Below are 18,284 nucleotides of genomic sequence, written 5' to 3'. Positions count from 1 at the left end.
ACAGGTACCCCATACATGTTCCAAGCACAAGGCTATTTGACACAGTGGTACTAGATGAAATAAAATTGCATACATTTTTAGCCCAGATGAAACTAATTTTTTTTACAACCAACACGCTCACATTTATAACCAATCACAGGACTTGTGGTGTTCACTTCTCTATCAAAAGTTGGGTGCACCTCGAACTTTGACCCAGCCGGAAGTTATTTGGTTTAGTACTACCTATAGAGTATGATTTCAACACCATCTGTAGTAAGACTAAATGAGCACAAAGATATGCATAGAATGATATTTAAAGCAAAGAACCATATAAGTATTTTTTTTTAAATATATTGATCAGATTTAGATTAAGACTTCCCTTTCTAAGCACTAAATTAAATATGTTATTTCATCTGTACTATGTATAATGTGCAAAATGTGACCGCCTAAACATTATATTAGCCAATTAGCTACTGGTCTGTTTTAACATGCCTGCGTTTATATATGTAACAAAATTCACCATATATATCATACATGTGATGCAGATGATTTTATATAGTTACTCGTCAATTTTTTATAAGAAATATCGATTTTTGGTAAAAATTTCTTTTGAAAGATACTGTTTCAAGTGATTCTTGGACATATACTCAATAAATAAAATTGTTATATTACAATAGTTTTAATATATAACATACAGGTTACAAATATTCTTGTATATGTAGTGATCATGGAATCATGTCTAACTACCTTTATACCACTTTAAAACACTAGTTTTGCCTAGGAGTGGTAGTATTGAAAAAACTAAATTTACAATGGTGGCCATTTTGAAAACCAAGATGGCCACAAGTAAACTCCACTTACATGTTGCTATATATTTTTGTTTATTATTTAATGTTTATATAAGGTATCTAAATACGTAGAGGTCTTTTAATAACTTTGTACCTATAACACTATAGCATGACACAGTAGGCCTAACTAAAAAACGGTATTTTTTTAGCCTGGGGGAGATGTTATTAAAATGGCCGTAAAAATTTGTTCTCAATGATGACAAACTGTCATCATGCAGTTTCTGATTCAGGATACCCTAAATGACATAAAACCACCATAAAACATTGTATGCACTCTAGTTCAAGGTTAGGTCAAATTTTGGCATCCGGCAACCCGACTAATATTCTCAACGTATTAACGCTCCACTTTAGGGGAATCCCCAACGTCATTCAAAGCTTGGGTTTCATATGAATATATGACAGTCGTAATGGCGTCATACGAATTTGACCAATACAAGCGTTTGTAAGAAAATAAGTTTTACAGATTGGAATTACTAGTGACTGAATGGCACGATTTTGAGTGGTTTCGCTATTTTCTTGAGTACACATTTCAAAAGTCTAGTTACGCCCCTGCCCAAGCATATATTCATCTGGGCTATATTTTTTGTTTTGTTATTTACTTGTTTTACGATATACGCAAAATGAATGTACCACAGCGTCGAAGATACCAACAACTGGGTTGGGGTGGGATGAGATAGGATGGGGTGGCCTGGGGTGTGGTGAAAGTGATATATTAATTCGTCTTTCAACTGGGGATGCATAATTTTCGGAAGCGCACGCGTCTTGCAATATTAAGCGAAATCAACCAGCTGCAATACAGTTTTGAACTCTTATATAACAATTTCGAAAAGTCGAACTCCCTGAAACTCGAACTATATCCTCGTCCCAGTCTTCAAGATTGAGTTATCGAAGTTTAACTGTAGTTTATTTGTGGTACTTATTTATAACTTTAATTGTTTGTACTTATTTATTTATTTATTTATTTATACATTGTACTGTATATTAATACAGAATATCATTACTGGAAGGCTACGCTTAGTTTTGGTTGTGCATTTAAGAAATAAATATTGTGCTATTCACGGGGTTATGGCTATTTTTTATTGTTGTATTACTGTGTTATATTAAGTGAGCCTATTTGTAGTTAGTTTTGTTTTAGCCTTTGAGTTTGCCTTGAGTTTGAGCCTGATGTGAGCTTTGTGAGCCTTGTAAGTAGTATGTAGGTTGACGAGTTGACAGTGATGTGACCAGCAGCCTTCTGCAAGAAATGTCTACAGGCTAGCTTGGTATAGCTAGGCTAACTGTTAGGATGTCGGCAGGAGATGTCACCAGCCAAGCAGATGGCGACTAGTGACTTGACTGGTTTGTCATCAAGATCAAACTGAATGAGTTATTCGTGATGGTACCGATGACACAGTGAATTTTAAATGAGTTAATTAATTATACAGACACAACAGGCTGCAGCAATAGATTATTTTTAGGCTCGGAGTTTTCAAAACAGTTCGTGGGCTCAAATTTGTGAATCATGGACATACGAAGATCATATTCTGGGGTTGGGATAATGTCATTCTTCATTGTATATTCATAGTTTGTACATAATTTGTTTTAATGTTTTGTTGTTTGACTGGTTTCTTGGACAGTACGTCTTACTAATAGTCAATCCCTCTTCCGTATATGTGTGTATATGTATGTGTGTAAACAATTTCATTATATGGCAGACAAGGATTCATATGCATCCAAATGTATTATTTTTACAGACTCACTTTCGTGTCTCCAAGCGTTACAGCACATGCAATTGGAGCTACCCTTAGTTGCGATGGAAAGAAAGAAAGAAAGAAAGAAATGTTTTATTTAACGACGCACTCGACACATTTTTATTTACGGTTATATGGCATCAGACATATGGTTAAGGACCACACAGATTTTAAGAGGAAACCCGCTGTCGCCACTACATGGGCTACCCTTTCCGATTAGCAGCAAGGGATCTTTTATTTGCGCTTCCCACAGGCAGGATAGCACAAACCATGGCCTTTGTTGAACCAGTTATGGATCACTGGTCGGTGCAAGTGGTTTACACCTACCCATTAAGCCTTGCGGAGCACTCACTCAGGGTTTGGAGTCGGTATCTGGATTATAAAATCCCATGCCTCGACTGGGATCCGAACCAAGTACCTACCAGCCTGTAGACCGATGGCCTAACCACTACGCCACCGAGGCCGGTAGAGTTGCGAAGGTGATACGAAAGAATCTTTTTATCCATTGCCAATAAATATGTTATATTTTGTTGGGTACCGAGCCATGTTGGCAATGAAAAGGTAGATTTTGCTGCCAAGTCTTCTTTGAATTTCTCCGTGTCAGTGTTGGTGTCCCGTACAGTAATTTGAATGGATCCATCCAGAATTAAGTTTTAAGTTTTTAAAACACTGTGATTTTTAAACGATTTTTAAAATATACTTGCCTTGATATTTGTATTGTATTATACTTTTTCCCCGCAGCTCTTTACACTGTAGTTTTACGTTATTATAGAAATTTTATTGTGAATGAAAATAATATATCTATATACTTACCTTGTTTGACAACAAATAGCCGTTGTGTATTTTTGCGCTGGAGTGTCGTTAAAGATTCATTCATTCATATAACATAAGGAATTTATTTATTTACTTCAGTCGGCGCCTGTATAAAGAACATTAAAACAAGCTGCACGCGCGCACGCGCGCACACACAGACACACCAGCACACACCAGCACGCACGCGCACGCACACTGAACTCGAAAGCGCACCTATCTCATTTGCATTTGTCAAAAGGATACGAGAAGAAATGATATATTTTACTAATTTTGCATACTTGGATTTATTCTGGTAAACAATAGATAAAAAGTTCAAGTTTGTTTTGTTTAACGACACCACTAGAACATAATGATTTATTAACCATCGACTATTGGATGTCAAACCTTTGGTCATTTTGGTAGACAACAGATAATCCAAAAAGTGTACACGGGTGAGGGTTTATTTGGTTCCCTCCCATTCTGCCTACAACCCACTTTGCCTACACCCATTTTGCCTACAACCCAGTATGCCTACACTCAGTTTGCCTACAGTGTGCAAAAGTGACATCCCCAGTTCATAGTGGGACAATCCCTATTATTTTGTGTCTCAAACCAATATAAAAATATTGTATTACATAAACAATTAAGATTATAATGAACATAAGTAATGCAATTGGGGCTTAGTTGCACAAAGGTGATTTCATGCTCTTTATGGTGATTAGTATTAGTCCAATGATCCCATACTATGATCTTTAATATGTGATCAAAGTGAAATGGCCTTCATGATTCTTTGATATAGGATTAAAGTTCAACTTTGTACAAAATATTTGTTTAATATTTGTGAGGTCATTTTATAGTTTAATTGTTTTTGTTGTGTAATGTTAATCGTTTTTATAATAAAATATGTGTTTGTCATATTATTTTGTCATGTTATTTTTATACATAGTGACCATACATGGAATGCTCCACTTTTAACTGGGGATGGCATCTTTTCATACTGAGTGTAGGCAAAGTGGGTTGTAGGAAAACTGAGTGTAGGCAAAGTGGGTTGTAGGCAAAATGGGAGGACACCGTTTATTTTAGGTTTACGATCAGGACGAGGGTTTAGCAAGCAGCCGACGTCGAACAGTGAGCTTGTCTGAGTGCGGCCTGGGGCGATCCTTTATGGAATCTGTTTGGTGGGTGCGATTTACCAGTCGCATTTTTTGGTCAAATATTAGCATCAAAACTGTTGTGCATAGACATTCAAACCTGACACATGCCAAAAGTGCGTTCACACTCCTGGAGTGTCAGTCGTGGCATTGTGATACACGTTTTTATACTAGTGGTTTTTCATCGAGCTTATTTTCATACGATATAATTATTGTAATACTTGAAACTCACCTTGGTGTACTTTTTTTTGTGGAAATGCTGAATTTCATGTTTTACTAGAGTTCTTTATTTCATGTTTTGAAAGCATGTATTATGTTTTAATACAGCATCGGAAATTGTCTCACAACTGTTTCCGCATATTATGATATACGTTTTGCGGTACACTCACACGTGTGTGTGTGTGTGTATGTGTATGTATGTATGTATGTATGTATGTGTGTGTGTGTGTGTGTGTGTGTGTGTGTACGTACGTACGTACGTACGTACGTGTGTGTGTGTACAAGATGCACATGCAGAGGAAAGAGTGTGTGTGTGTATAGAGAGAGAGAGAGAGAGAGAGAGAGAGAGAGAGAGAGAGAGAGTGGAGAGAGAGAGAGAGAGAGCAAGAGAGAGGAGAGTGGATGAGGCGTTTCCAAAATGAGTTGAGAATTAAAAAAAACTAAGAGAGAGAGCATACAGTGTTTGATCTTTACAGATCTGATTAAACTTAAATAGCGTTATTCCTCTTCAAAGAAGGAATTAATTGAATTAATGTTATTTCACCACTAATAAATATCTACAAAAGAGAGAAAACGTAGTCATATCACAGTCGATATAAGTGGAACAATTCAAATAAACAATATATAAACAATATGGAAGAAAAAGTAGTAAATTGAAAAAAAAATCTTTCCAAAAATGTTCAATTTTTTATTTTTTCAATTTTGGGAAGCTCCTTATAAAAACTAAAAATACGGTACTAAGGTAGTCAAACCAGTTGGATGATTTAAATACAAAGTCCTTCGTGGTAGCTTGAAAATAATATATTGAAAAATGATATGTATACATTTTTTTCATGATATTTGCGATTGTAAATGTGATCGCCGAGTTATTTGATTGGATCGGCCAGTTATTCATTTTAAGTAATTATTTCAAATGAATAAATATCATGGTTCTTTTGTTACTAGCTAGTGGTCTTGCTGTTGAGCCTCAGCTGTCTTGTTGTAAAACAGTCAGTTAAAAGTTTGTTTTGTTTAACGACACCACTAGATCACATTGATTTATTACTAGTACATTAGTCATCATCGGTTATTGGATGTCAAACATTTGGTAATTCTGACATACATCCATTAGTAGCAAGGGATCTTTTATATACACTTTCCGATATTCAGGACAACACATACCACATCCTTTGGCATACCAGTCGTGGTGCACTGGCTAGAGCGAGAAATAGCCCAATGAGTCCACCGACGGGGATCGATCCCAGACGAACCGCGCATCAAGCGAACACTTTACCACTGAGATACATCCCGCCCTAGAACAGTCAGAGACCATATATACCATGTATTTGAATGCACGGTTTAAACCGGTAGTTTTCTGATCCATCTGTACACGAAATGTGTAGTGAAACCTGTTTCCAAGTAGACCTATAACGACTTACTTCATGCAAACAAGTGTAAACCGCTTATTATTCTGTCTTAAGCTGATCTGTTGTTAGGTTTCCAGCATCTAATATGTTACGCCATACGGATTCCGAACACGTACGTACCCGTCCCGAATTCTAGATGCACATTAATAAAATGAAATGAATAATTGTTTAGCAACACTTATGACAGCGTATAATCATTATTATATAATATCATGATTGAGAGAGAGAGAGAGAGAGAGAGAGAGAGAGAGAGAGAGAGAGAGAGAGAGAGAGAGAGAGAGAGAGAGACCACCAGCAGATACATATATGATGCTCGCTACATAAAATCAAACGAAACAGCAGCGAGCTTTTATTATACACACTCACATACATACACACACACACACACACACACACACACACACACACACAGTGTTTCAGTGTTTGCGTTTTCGAAATTGATATATACACACACACACGTATATAGACAGACAGAAACAGAAAGAGTGAATGAGAGGGTGAGCTGCCACAACATAGAACGCATGCCGCTCGTACCAAAAAACCCACAAAAAACAGCGTATGTGCGTGCCCTTCAAATGAACATGTATTTATTTTAGTTATTACTAGTATACTTTGAATGTGATTTGTCCATTTGCATCGTCTCCATTTGTGTAATTATTTAAGTTGTTTTCTTTTCTTTTTTCTCTCTCTTTGTTTTTTTTTTAAATATAGGCTACTGCATATGTAGCGAGAATCGGGCTTTAACGCCCCTAACCGTACTTATTTATTATAGGAATGAAGTGTAAAACACTTACAACTATTAAATATTATTTTTTTCATTAACTTAAATGTACATTACCTACAACCTGACTGCGAAAACAATAATCATAATGTAGGCCTACCTTTGAAACAGTCAGCTAGTTGCTTTAAAAACTGATATATATTATTGGTACACATTTTTATTTCCAATCGCTAAATTCCTAATATTGGATACAAACAAAACAGCATATAATAAGCATACAATCAAAGCAAAAATAATAGTTTTAAATTCACAAAGTAAATAGTATGAACCTGCTCCTTTAAAGATAAGTGGCGTTCCGCCCACTTCCTGGTATCTTTTACTCTTCGGGAATGTCATGAATTATCGTTCCTGACTACATACCAATCCATAACAACGTTCTTTTACTAAACGTTTGTAAGGTAATTTGATAAAATAGTAATATAACTCTGATAGATAAAGGTATTAGGCATATTAAGTTAAAACATTTTCTTTGTATTTTAACGGCAACATTTATTATCATAAAACGCTACATTTGCTGAGTATATATTTATCGATTGAATGGACAAATCTAAAAATAAAACCCAAAAGAATAAAAATGGATGCCTTGTGTAGTTGAAAGATGTCATTCGTCGTAGTATCTTGATTGTAAGTTTGATATTGTTTACCGTATGAATATTGTAATTATTTGTGAAAATCATCCTCATATAAGGTATAATATCCGCCCGGTCCCCTCCATTATTATTTTTAGTTAGGGTTGAGGATTAGGGTTAGGGTTAAGGTTAGGGTTAAGGTTGGGGTTATGGCTGGGGTTAGGGCTAGGGTTGGGGTTAGGGTTGGAGTTAAGGTTAGGGTTAGGGTTAGGGTTAGGTGAAGGGGGTACCGGGCGGATATTTTTCCATTTAAATAAAAGGGATCCAACATCTACACAGTGCTGTACCGTGTACGTAGCCTGGTGGTAAAGCGCTCGCCTGATGCGCGGTCAGGCTGGTAGGTATTGGGATCGCCTCCCAGTACGGGTACTACTTCTTTCTCACTAACAATTAACCACTTAGTGATAGAAATAAGAAAAAAAATGCACTTGTCCACCGGACAAGTATACCCACAAAATCTACTTGTCTACCAATATTTCCACTTGTCCATCTATGTAAGGCAGGAGGTGGATGCAGAAGGAAAAGTTAAACCCCTTTTACCTTTTTTTTCTAAACCAGTTCGCTTATTACTCTTCACTTAAGATTGCATGTAATTTCATGACTCGGGTCACTGCAACAAATTGTAGAATGTTTTGCAGTCGAGATAGTTTCAGCATGAAACAAAAGTCATAAAAAAAATTGTTTTTGTTTAGGATTCAATGAAAACAAGTTAAATTGTTCTTGAGCACATTCCATTCAGAACACGTCACTGCCATGGTTTTCAACTTTCACTTTCAGCTGAAGACTTGGAAATAATTGTTTGGCAGTGCTTGACGAAATGACCTGTTATAAATGAAAATATGCCTGTCACTAAATGTTAAAATAATGTTACTGTTGTCCTTTATTATTCATGTGTTGTTACATGTACTAGTAGGCCCGACGTAAAGTTTACATAATGCAGTGAAACAGTAGCCTAAACCCATGTGCCAAATTGGGCCCAAGTAAGTTCGATGGGTATCCAGTTTACAGGGGGATTGATGTAAACATCTTTGTTGTATTCTGTTCACTATTAAATATGGAAAAAGTAATAAAACTGTCAAATAAAAACTACAATCAAAAGTGGATAAAATTATGCAATTAGTTGATGTTTTGTCGAACTTTTGACATGTTGCAATTTCATTTGAAAATGAAATACAGTCGACATCTTTCCATGAATCCTAGCCAAAGAATTTACTTTGTCAAAGACACGTTAAAAAACTTAACAACTAAAACATAAAATTCATTATTGTCCGGTCAATGCGGAAAGCCTACAAGATGTAAACAAATTTCAATCACGTTCGCAACTCAAATAACTTTATAATAACAAAGCTAGTGATAAATATAATGAATATGATGTACTTTACTTACTTTAAAATAAAGGTTTCCATTTAACTTTGGTTGCTTAATTGACATTTGTCAAAAACACAACACAAGCTGAAGTGAAGGTACTTTGGTGACAACTATTGAACTAACCCGGAGACTTGTTCAAGGTAATATTCTGCCATAAATGAGAACTGCTACCTGCGGAACCATGTAGTTTCAGACTTATAATTTACATTAAATAAACACGCGTTGGTCGTTGAGCCACTCCCAATGCATCTATAGGGCTTCCTCGAGTCTATTAATAGACATGGGAAACTCTTTTTCTACGGAAAATGCGAAGGCATTCTAGTAACAGTTTAAGTATAAGCACATGCATGCTATGGTAAAAACAAAAACAAAAAAACCTTTAAATATGCATTTTAAAACGTACTATATCGCACTACTTCAACACAGAAATAATTACTCTTAATATTTATTAAATTTTTGTTTATCCAATCTTGGCATATGACACATTTGTACCGGGCAACATCCATGACTAGACTCTTACTTAGGAATGATATCTGGAGTGGGAAATGGTCAAAACCTCTATGGTGGGGAGACGAAGCATATTTTAACCTTTATTTATATAGAAAGGGCCTGTTATTTCCAGACTTGTTCTGATAACAAATCAACAAGAAACCATGTGATTGTGCTTTTCATGGGTTTGTTGATCAATCGTAATTTTGTTTTGTCATATAAAATTATTTTTAAGTAACTTATTTCATAAAATTCACAGCGGAGATATATGTAAATATAACTTACACCTAAATAATAAATGATAAATGTTAACTAATATGTTTTTTAATCATAGAGTAACCCGTCTAACAGGTTTTCATTTTATCACATTATCGATGATGTAATCAGTAATTCACATAAAATCAAAGGAAAACTGACTTGTAAACAGATACCTACTTTGTTTTAAACTTGAACAACAAAACAATATTTAATTTTTTTTTTTTTAAATACGAATGATATCGAATATAACTTGTTGATCAAATAAATTCCAAGGTATTCCGAATATTCACGAGCTAAGGTTATTGTGTTACCAAGACCATGTTTATTTAACTCTCAAACTACAATATTTGTATAACATTTTGTGATGAGACTCCCTGATTTCGTTTTTTATTTTTTAAGTACAACCATTGCTAAAAATTATGATACTGTTTTTTTTGTTTTTTTTAATTTTACTTGTCCGCTGTTACTAAGGTAAATTATGCTTGTCCGAGTAAATTTTCATTTGTCAGGACAAACAGACAAGTGCTTACCGGGTATTTTGAACGCTGCCACCAACTGACTGTCCTGGACAGACAGTACAAATATCTGAGGTGTGTACCCAGAACAGCGTGCTTGAACCTTAATTGTATATATAATATTCAGGGATTGAACTTAAGAATTTGTCTCCCACAGCAGTTTTATAAAACGAATTGCGATAGTCAAAAAGCCTGCCTAAGGCAATGTTTTTAAAAGAGACTTTTGCAGCAAATAAACTTGAATGAAATGTTACTTTGTTGTATGAAGACATATTTCAAATATGCAAATGTTAAATACTGGCAAATAATGTACACCAAGTGTATACATTTTGTCATTGTTGAGGAGCTTTACCAGTGGCACAAAAGTGCCATCGGTGAAGCTCCGTGCCTACGGCAATTTATATCTCAATGATGGCAATTGCCACCTGTGCCGTCACTAAGTTTGAGCCCTGAAAATAAATATGACATCCCACTTATTACTAAAGCTGGGTCTAAGAATGGTGAGTCTGACGGAGACATGACAGTATGTTTTTTCATTTAGATCTGATCACCATAGCCCCATTTTTCACTCACTACACATATTAAATCAGTTCTGGATCACATGTACTTCACCAAAACTTGTGAATTCAACCACTGCAATTGCCTGCGGAAATCAGCAATGCTGTGGAGATTGCCGCGGAGTTTTTCGTTCTGTGTAGTAATTATTTTGCCGTTGACTATATTTGATTTTTTTTTCAAGATGTATTTTTTTCCTTATTGTAAAAAATAAATTATACTTTGCAGTATTCGAAATAAGCATTTGTCTGTTTGTCCTGACAAGCGAAAATCTGCTCAGACAAACAAAATGTCCAGTGGACAAGTGAAAATGTTCAATGAAGTTTAATTTTGAGCAATGAAAAACATTGTCCTTTTACTTGAATAAAACAAACTATTTATTTGGACAAGTCAAAAAATATATTCTGACACTATGATATAATATAATTAAAATATAAAGATTGAACTGGCATGTCACTGCTGACTGACTACGCTGTATATGATAAATTGTCATCCCTTTGCAACCCTATTTTTCTTGAACGTGCACATGTCATTCGCATGTTAAATGTTACGTCACTTTTAATCAACGAATACCGCCACTGGTATGAATAAATCTTACATCATATTGGCAAACAACACAAATAACAAACTAATCATTAAAATTTACTTATAATCCAAAGTTTCAAACAAAATTGCCATGGAAATAGCCGTGGACAATATTTTTCCGTGCCAAATTATTTGCCGTAGACATTTTCTTAATTGCAGGGGTTGGAATTGTATCCGCCTGTGTGTGTCAGGTCAGAAACAATATTACATAACAAAGACAACCATCGTGAGAAGAAGGGTCGACCAATACACAGAGTAAAAAAAAAAGCGATACTAATGAAAACTCGTCGGTCATTCTAGGCTTCATAACCAAATCATTGTGTTATTTAACCAGTATTTTTAACAGCCTCTATTACAATGTAAGTTCCATATTGGTCTATTTATTTGTTTGATACACAGCAAAATATGGTAAATAAAAGTTCAAATTCACGATTGTTTTGTTAAACGATATCACTAGAGCACATTGCCAAATAAATATTTATTAGTATACAAGTACTATATGTTGGTATTTCATGAGAAACTTTGTCACGAAATACAGTTTAGTCAAATCAACACAGTTACAGTAATTTCAAATCACTTTTTGTAGTTGTGGATCACTTTCGGTATCACTAGTTCTATTTAAAAAAACAGCCCCAAAACTGGTAATTTTGGTAACTGATGATCAGTCAATGACAAAATAAAATAAAGTTACAATGAATGTTACTTTATTCATGAAATATAACATATAATTACAAATTTCACTTACACAGAGCATTGGGAAAGCAACGTCATGTTATGAGGTCGCTTCTTAAAATTACGTCATTCGTTAGTCACATGATTACTTGATATTACACATGTGCTTTGTATGGTTTTTATGTTGAACCATATGGATAATAATAAATATATAATGATATACATTGTTTTCAGAGCTCTTCACTGATGGCTGCAAATACAGGATCTCGTGATTCAGATTTTCCAGTTTACATAAGTGCACCACCGGTTCCATCCCGGAGACAAGCTCTTAGTCGAGGAGGCAGCATGCAGCAGCAGCCTGACAGACCTCCTATTCCTCCCAGACAAAGCAGTCTTATATCAACTCATTCAATTGCCGTTCCCAAACACAAGTTTTCAGGCCAGTCAGATGTCCTTATATCACTGTCACCAGAAGCAAATTCCTTTCTGCCCCAGAATAGTAAAAACAATGATTCTAGTGGGGTCTTTACTGATCTACATGGTATTGACTTCACCAGGACTCTGTCAGACTCCTGTAAACGATATAGCTCATCCATGGAGGATTTATCTTCTCGGTCAAAGGAAAATGTGTATCCTGATATTTCACATGCTTTCATTGATGTCACACCTAACAGAGCTCAGCCTTTCTTGCCCTACTCTGCAGAACCCAGGCCACCTGTGGCAAATCCTTTTGAAAACCGAAACATTCAGGATTACGGGTGGAATCCAGGAATCTTTGGACCCAACACATCATCTGTTCCGCCACCTATTGGATTCAACTTGGACATAGTACCACCACCAGCACCAGGTGGACCTAACTTTGAGTTTCCACAAACACATATCAATCTGTCTAGTGATCCGAATACACAGACGGTTGGCCATCTTCCTCGGCCTGCGAGCTGGAGTGAAGTGTTAGACACGGGAATCAATGTGAACGCAGCGTATGATTTACCTAATGGTAACAATGTGTTCCACAGTTACGGACCTGGAGGAGACCCACCCACAAATGGAGGAGATTTAATGAGCTTCCATCATGAGCCGGTAGTGGAGCAGGAATATTTTACTCTGACCTACTTTGATCCTCTTTACACACGGGGCCGACAGGAATCTATCTCCTGTCCTTCAAGAAAAGATTCCGTGAGTTACTCATTTGGTGATGCCTTTCCACAAGCTTTTAACAGGGATTCTGACAATTCTGAAGGGACTTTTAATTTCTCTACGGATTGGTTAATTAAAGAAAATGGATCTCGAACAGAAGTTAAGCAACATTTGTACCCAGTGCTTGGTGATGAATTTGTTCCAGCTGAAGAACAGGCGCCAGCTCTGCCTGGAAAACAAAGATCATGGAAATCTTTGAGCAAGGTTTGTAATTAATTATTTAAATGTTTAGAATGATAATTTAAATGAATGCAAAAATATTCTGTATTTCAAACTGGTTAGGAAACTGAAAGCTTCAAAATAAAATACTTAACAAAGTAGTACCTAATTTCTATTATGTAGCTTCCATTTTTACAGTTGCCTTTATTAAAAAATTTAAATAACATTTTATGTAAGCTAGAATAATTGATGTTATTTGTAAATTTTATTTTGTTATTATTTGCAGGCGAGTACACCTGAGAAACTACGGAAACGGATATTTATTGATGAAGAATCCAATGCTTTTTGTCAGATGGTTGCAGAGTATGTTTTTATTTTATACACTTAATATTGTTCGGTTGAAAATTAGCAGTCGTCGGTCGCCTGCAGCAACCTTTATTGGCTAAGGGCAACTAAGAATTTTACAAAGGTACATTGTGTAGTCCATTGTTCGACCATCTATTTTAGAGTCTGGCGAGTATAGTACTGGTCAGTTAAAAAAGAAGCACACTAAAACTGAATCAAACATGACAAAACACACCGCGTCTGTGCTGCCGTAAACTACAGCAGCAGAAGACATAGAACATCCATTATATTTTGACAGTGCCAGACTCCGCTTATGTGGTTTTGGGCCAGGTCTTTTTAAAAATAAAGCTCAAAACATATTGCAGATATTGCATGTATTTTTTAATTCTGGAAGTCGTCAGCTTATTAGATAAGCCGTAATTATTTAGTAGATCTACTTTTTGACAGTTGTTATTCAATGAATATGGTAAAAATTAATCATATTTAATTAGCTTATATTATTCTGGGACAAAATCAAAATCTATCTTGTAGTTTTAACTTACACTAACATAAGCCATTGTGCATATATAAAAAATAACAATGGAATTTTCCGGTACCAATAGGACAGCAACTCTCGAGGAAATCCTTCACTGGATATTTCATCTCTCTTGGGTCGCCACAAAGAGGACTGCCACTCCCAGACTAGTTTATTAAAGCATGCGCAGTTCTACCTTTAGTCTCTTTGTACTGCATTATCTTTTACTTCATAGACAATGCATGTCAAGTTGCATACCTTGGCTGTTCTAACATTTTTTCTTCACCCCTGTATTAAAAATGAGATTTAATCTGTATAATTTAATGGTAATTTGTAAAGAACATTTTTATTTATACTGGATTTCTTTTTCAAAAAATGGTATTTGAGTTGGTATGGGTTTAAAACTGAATAACTTGTTTTTATATGAATTTTAACTCTTCATTATGAAGTTACATGCCAATTTATTGGTTTACCGGTGAAGCAAACGGACTATATATGGTGAGCATATTGTTATTATTCAATAAAGAACATTCTAGTTTTTACTTTGGCTGAGCAGTTAAATTTCAGTGTGATCATTGAAGGGCTAGTTGAATTTGAGAAGGGCCAGTAAGATTTTTCTTCAACTGGCCCTGTTGGTGACCATGGTTTTCATGTTAATTTTCATCCCTGTAATAATGATACTTGGAGGGCTAGTTGAATTTGAGAAGGGCCAGTAAGATTTTTCTTCAACTGGCCCTGTTGGTGACCATGGTTTTCATGTTAATTTTCATCCCTGTAATAATGATACTTGGAGGGCTAGTTGAATTTGAGAAGGGCCAGTAAGATTTTTTCTTCAACTGGCCCTGTTGGTGACCATGGTTTTCATGTTAATTTTCATCCCTGTAATAATGATACTTGGAGGGCTAGTTGAATTTGAGAAGGGCCAGTAAGATTTTTCTTCAACTGGCCCTGTTGGTGACCATGGTTTTCATGTTCATTTTCATCCCTGTAATAATGATACTTGGAGGGCTAGTTGAATTTGAGAAGGGCCAGTAAGATTTTTCTTCAACTGGCCCTGTTGGTGACCATGGTTTTCATGTTCATTTTCATCCCTGTAATAATGATACTTGGAGGGCTAGTTGAATTTGAGAAGGGCCAGTAAGATTTTTCTTCAACTGGCCCTGTTGGTGACCATGGTTTTCATGTTAATTTTCATCCCTGTAATAATGATACTTGGAGGGCTAGTTGAATTTGAGAAGGGCCAGTAAGATTTTTCTTCAACTGGCCCTGTTGGTGACCATGGTTTTCATGTTAATTTTCATCCCTGTAATAATGATACTTGGAGGGCTAGTTGAATTTGAGAAGGGCCAGTAAGATTTTTCTTCAACTGGCCCTGTTGGTGACCATGGTTTTCATGTTAATTTTCATCCCTGTAATAATGATACTTGGAGGGCTAGTTGAATTTGAGAAGGGCCAGTAAGATTTTTCTTCAACTGGCCCTGTTGGTGACCATGGTTTTCATGTTCATTTTCATCCCTGTAATAATGATACTTGGAGGGCTAGTTGAATTTGAGAAGGGCCAGTAAGATTTTTCTTCAACTGGCCCTGTTGGTGACCATGGTTTTCATGTTAATTTTCATCCCTGTAATAATGATACTTGGAGGGCTAGTTGAATTTGAGAAGGGCCAGTAAGATTTTTCTTCAACTGGCCCTGTTGGTGACCATGGTTTTCATGTTAATTTTCATCCCTGTAATAATGATACTTGGAGGGCTAGTTGAATTTGAGAAGGGCCAGTAAGATTTTTCTTCAACTGGCCCTGTTGGTGACCATGGTTTTCATGTTAATTTTCATCCCTGTAATAATGATACTTGGAGGGCTAGTTGAATTTGAGAAGGGCCAGTAAGATTTTTCTTCAACTGGCCCTGTTGGTGACCATGGTTTTCATGTTCATTTTCATCCCTGTAATAATGATACTTGGAGGGCTAGTTGAATTTGAGAAGGGCCAGTAAGATTTTTCTTCAACTGGCCCTGTTGGTGACCATGGTTTTCATGTTCATTTTCATCCCTGTAATAATGATACTTGGAGGGCTAGTTGAATTTGAGAAGGGCCAGTAAGATTTTTCTTCAACTGGCCCTGTTGGTGACCATGGTTTTCATGTTAATTTTCATCCCTGTAATAATGATACTTGGAGGGCTAGTTGAATTTGAGAAGGGCCAGTAAGATTTTTCTTCAACTGGCCCTGTTGGTGACCATGGTTTTCATGTTAATTTTCATCCCTGTAATAATGATACTTGGAGGGCTAGTTGAATTTGAGAAGGGCCAGTAAGATTTTTCTTCAACTGGCCCTGTTGGTGACCATGGTTTTCATGTTAATTTTCATCCCTGTAATAATGATACTTGGAGGGCTAGTTGAATTTGAGAAGGGCCAGTAAGATTTTTCTTCAACTGGCCCTGTTGGTGACCATGGTTTTCATGTTCATTTTCATCCCTGTAATAATGATACTTGGAGGGCTAGTTGAATTTGAGAAGGGCCAGTAAGATTTTTCTTCAACTGGCCCTGTTGGTGACCATGGTTTTCATGTTCATTTTCATCCCTGTAATAATGATACTTGGAGGGCTAGTTGAATTTGAGAAGGGCCAGTAAGATTTTTCTTCAACTGGCCCTGTTGGTGACCATGATTTTCATGTTCATTTTCAACCCTGCAAATTATCCAAAATACAGCTTACATAAGTGAAAATGAACCCTTCATTTATTGAAATATGTTAAATACATTACAATGCTTGATGACTGTCTTAGGTTTCAAAAGTTATGGTCATCAAAATAGGACTTCAATTCACATTGCCTTGGATTTTAAAGGTGTAATTTGTTTACTGGGGCTTTTTAATTTTATTTAGGTATTATTTTCACCTATTGTTGTCTTTAATACGAGAATATTATATTATTTTTACAGGTTGAAAACCCAATACAAGTCCACTGATTCCAAAACAAATATTGGTATCATCATGAGTCCTGTGTGTGAGAACTGCTTGGAGCCCATGTCCATCAAAGTTGTCATTTATGTCATATTCTCACCAGAGCCTGTCCACTTTACCTGTGATAGTGAGTATAGTAGCTATAGCCGTCAGTCCAGGTTACTTTTGCTATTGTCGGAACCTGTCCAGTGTCATACAATTGATTATACATATTAAAGGCTGTAGTTTGTGTAATCCTGTCTGGAGTGTTGAGTGCATCGTTAAATAAAACATTTCCTTCCTTCCTGTATGGGGAAAGTATGTATAAAAAAACCACATCCTTGTTCAAGACTGAATAATAATCTGACTAGGGATTTTCAAAGCTATGTTATCGCTATGAAATCGTAACACCACCATAGGCTATGACGTCACTACAGCATTTTATGTTGGTTTTACAATATCGTAGTGCTAATAGCTTCGAAAATATGGGCCCTGTATGGTTTGCCATGTGCATACAAACCCTGACCTCAACAGACATCTCTAGCTGTTCAGGGCATTGGTAATAATGGTGTGGTATCTTGATTGTATATCTACACAGGGGTCTGTGTATTGATTTTGGTCTATATCTTCAGGTAATTCACTAGTCAACCATGTGATCAGTCAGGTCTTGTGTAACGAATCGCTGGGACACACTGAGCTGTGTACAACAGACAGTTTTGTCCTCAAAGTGTACGACCGATCGGAATACTTGCTGAGGTAAGTTACCACATGTATGTGATTACCTTTATCACTGAATTATTATGCATGTTTGTTATTGTTAGTTTTTTCTTTTATAATAGTTCATGCCATCGTGGTTTAAAACATACTGATGTATATATTTGTATGGATATTAACACTTAAGTCACTATTTTTGAAAGATTTTAATGTATAGGCGATTTAAAAAGTGTTTCTGTTTACCAAATTCTTATGACAACAACTCTATACATTGAGATAAATAGGTGAATTTTGTTTTTTTTTAAGTGTAAAAGAGCACTTCACTAGGTGGGACAGTTTCATCCATCCTTTTTGGTCTGCATTTTTTAGGTTCTGTTTTATTATATTATATTTTGCATCTATGGTACAAATAAAGAACCATTGCTTTACAAAATTAGGCCCAATT

At 35.9% G+C, this 18,284-nt stretch overlaps 1 protein-coding gene across 1 annotated transcript in view; it reads left to right on the top strand.

The window, feature by feature from the left end:
• The first annotated feature begins 7,477 nt into the window (after positions 1-7,477).
• LOC121382287 (phosphatidylinositol 4-phosphate 3-kinase C2 domain-containing subunit alpha-like) overlaps positions 7,478-18,284 on the top strand; it is a 54,838-nt gene continuing 44,031 nt past the window's right edge. Inside the window, exons 1-5 of the mRNA XM_041511856.1 lie at positions 7,478-7,530; positions 12,212-13,378; positions 13,620-13,696; positions 17,125-17,273; positions 17,758-17,881. Of these exons, the coding sequence (XP_041367790.1) occupies positions 12,224-13,378; positions 13,620-13,696; positions 17,125-17,273; positions 17,758-17,881 (1,505 nt within the window). The 5' untranslated portion in view covers positions 7,478-7,530; positions 12,212-12,223. The remainder of the gene's footprint in view (positions 7,531-12,211; positions 13,379-13,619; positions 13,697-17,124; positions 17,274-17,757; positions 17,882-18,284) is intronic.

This window comes from Gigantopelta aegis, chromosome 9 (genome assembly GCF_016097555.1).
Source record: "Gigantopelta aegis isolate Gae_Host chromosome 9, Gae_host_genome, whole genome shotgun sequence".
NCBI lineage: Eukaryota > Metazoa > Mollusca > Gastropoda > Neomphalida > Peltospiridae > Gigantopelta > Gigantopelta aegis.
This window is presented reverse-complemented; position numbering and strand designations above follow the sequence as displayed.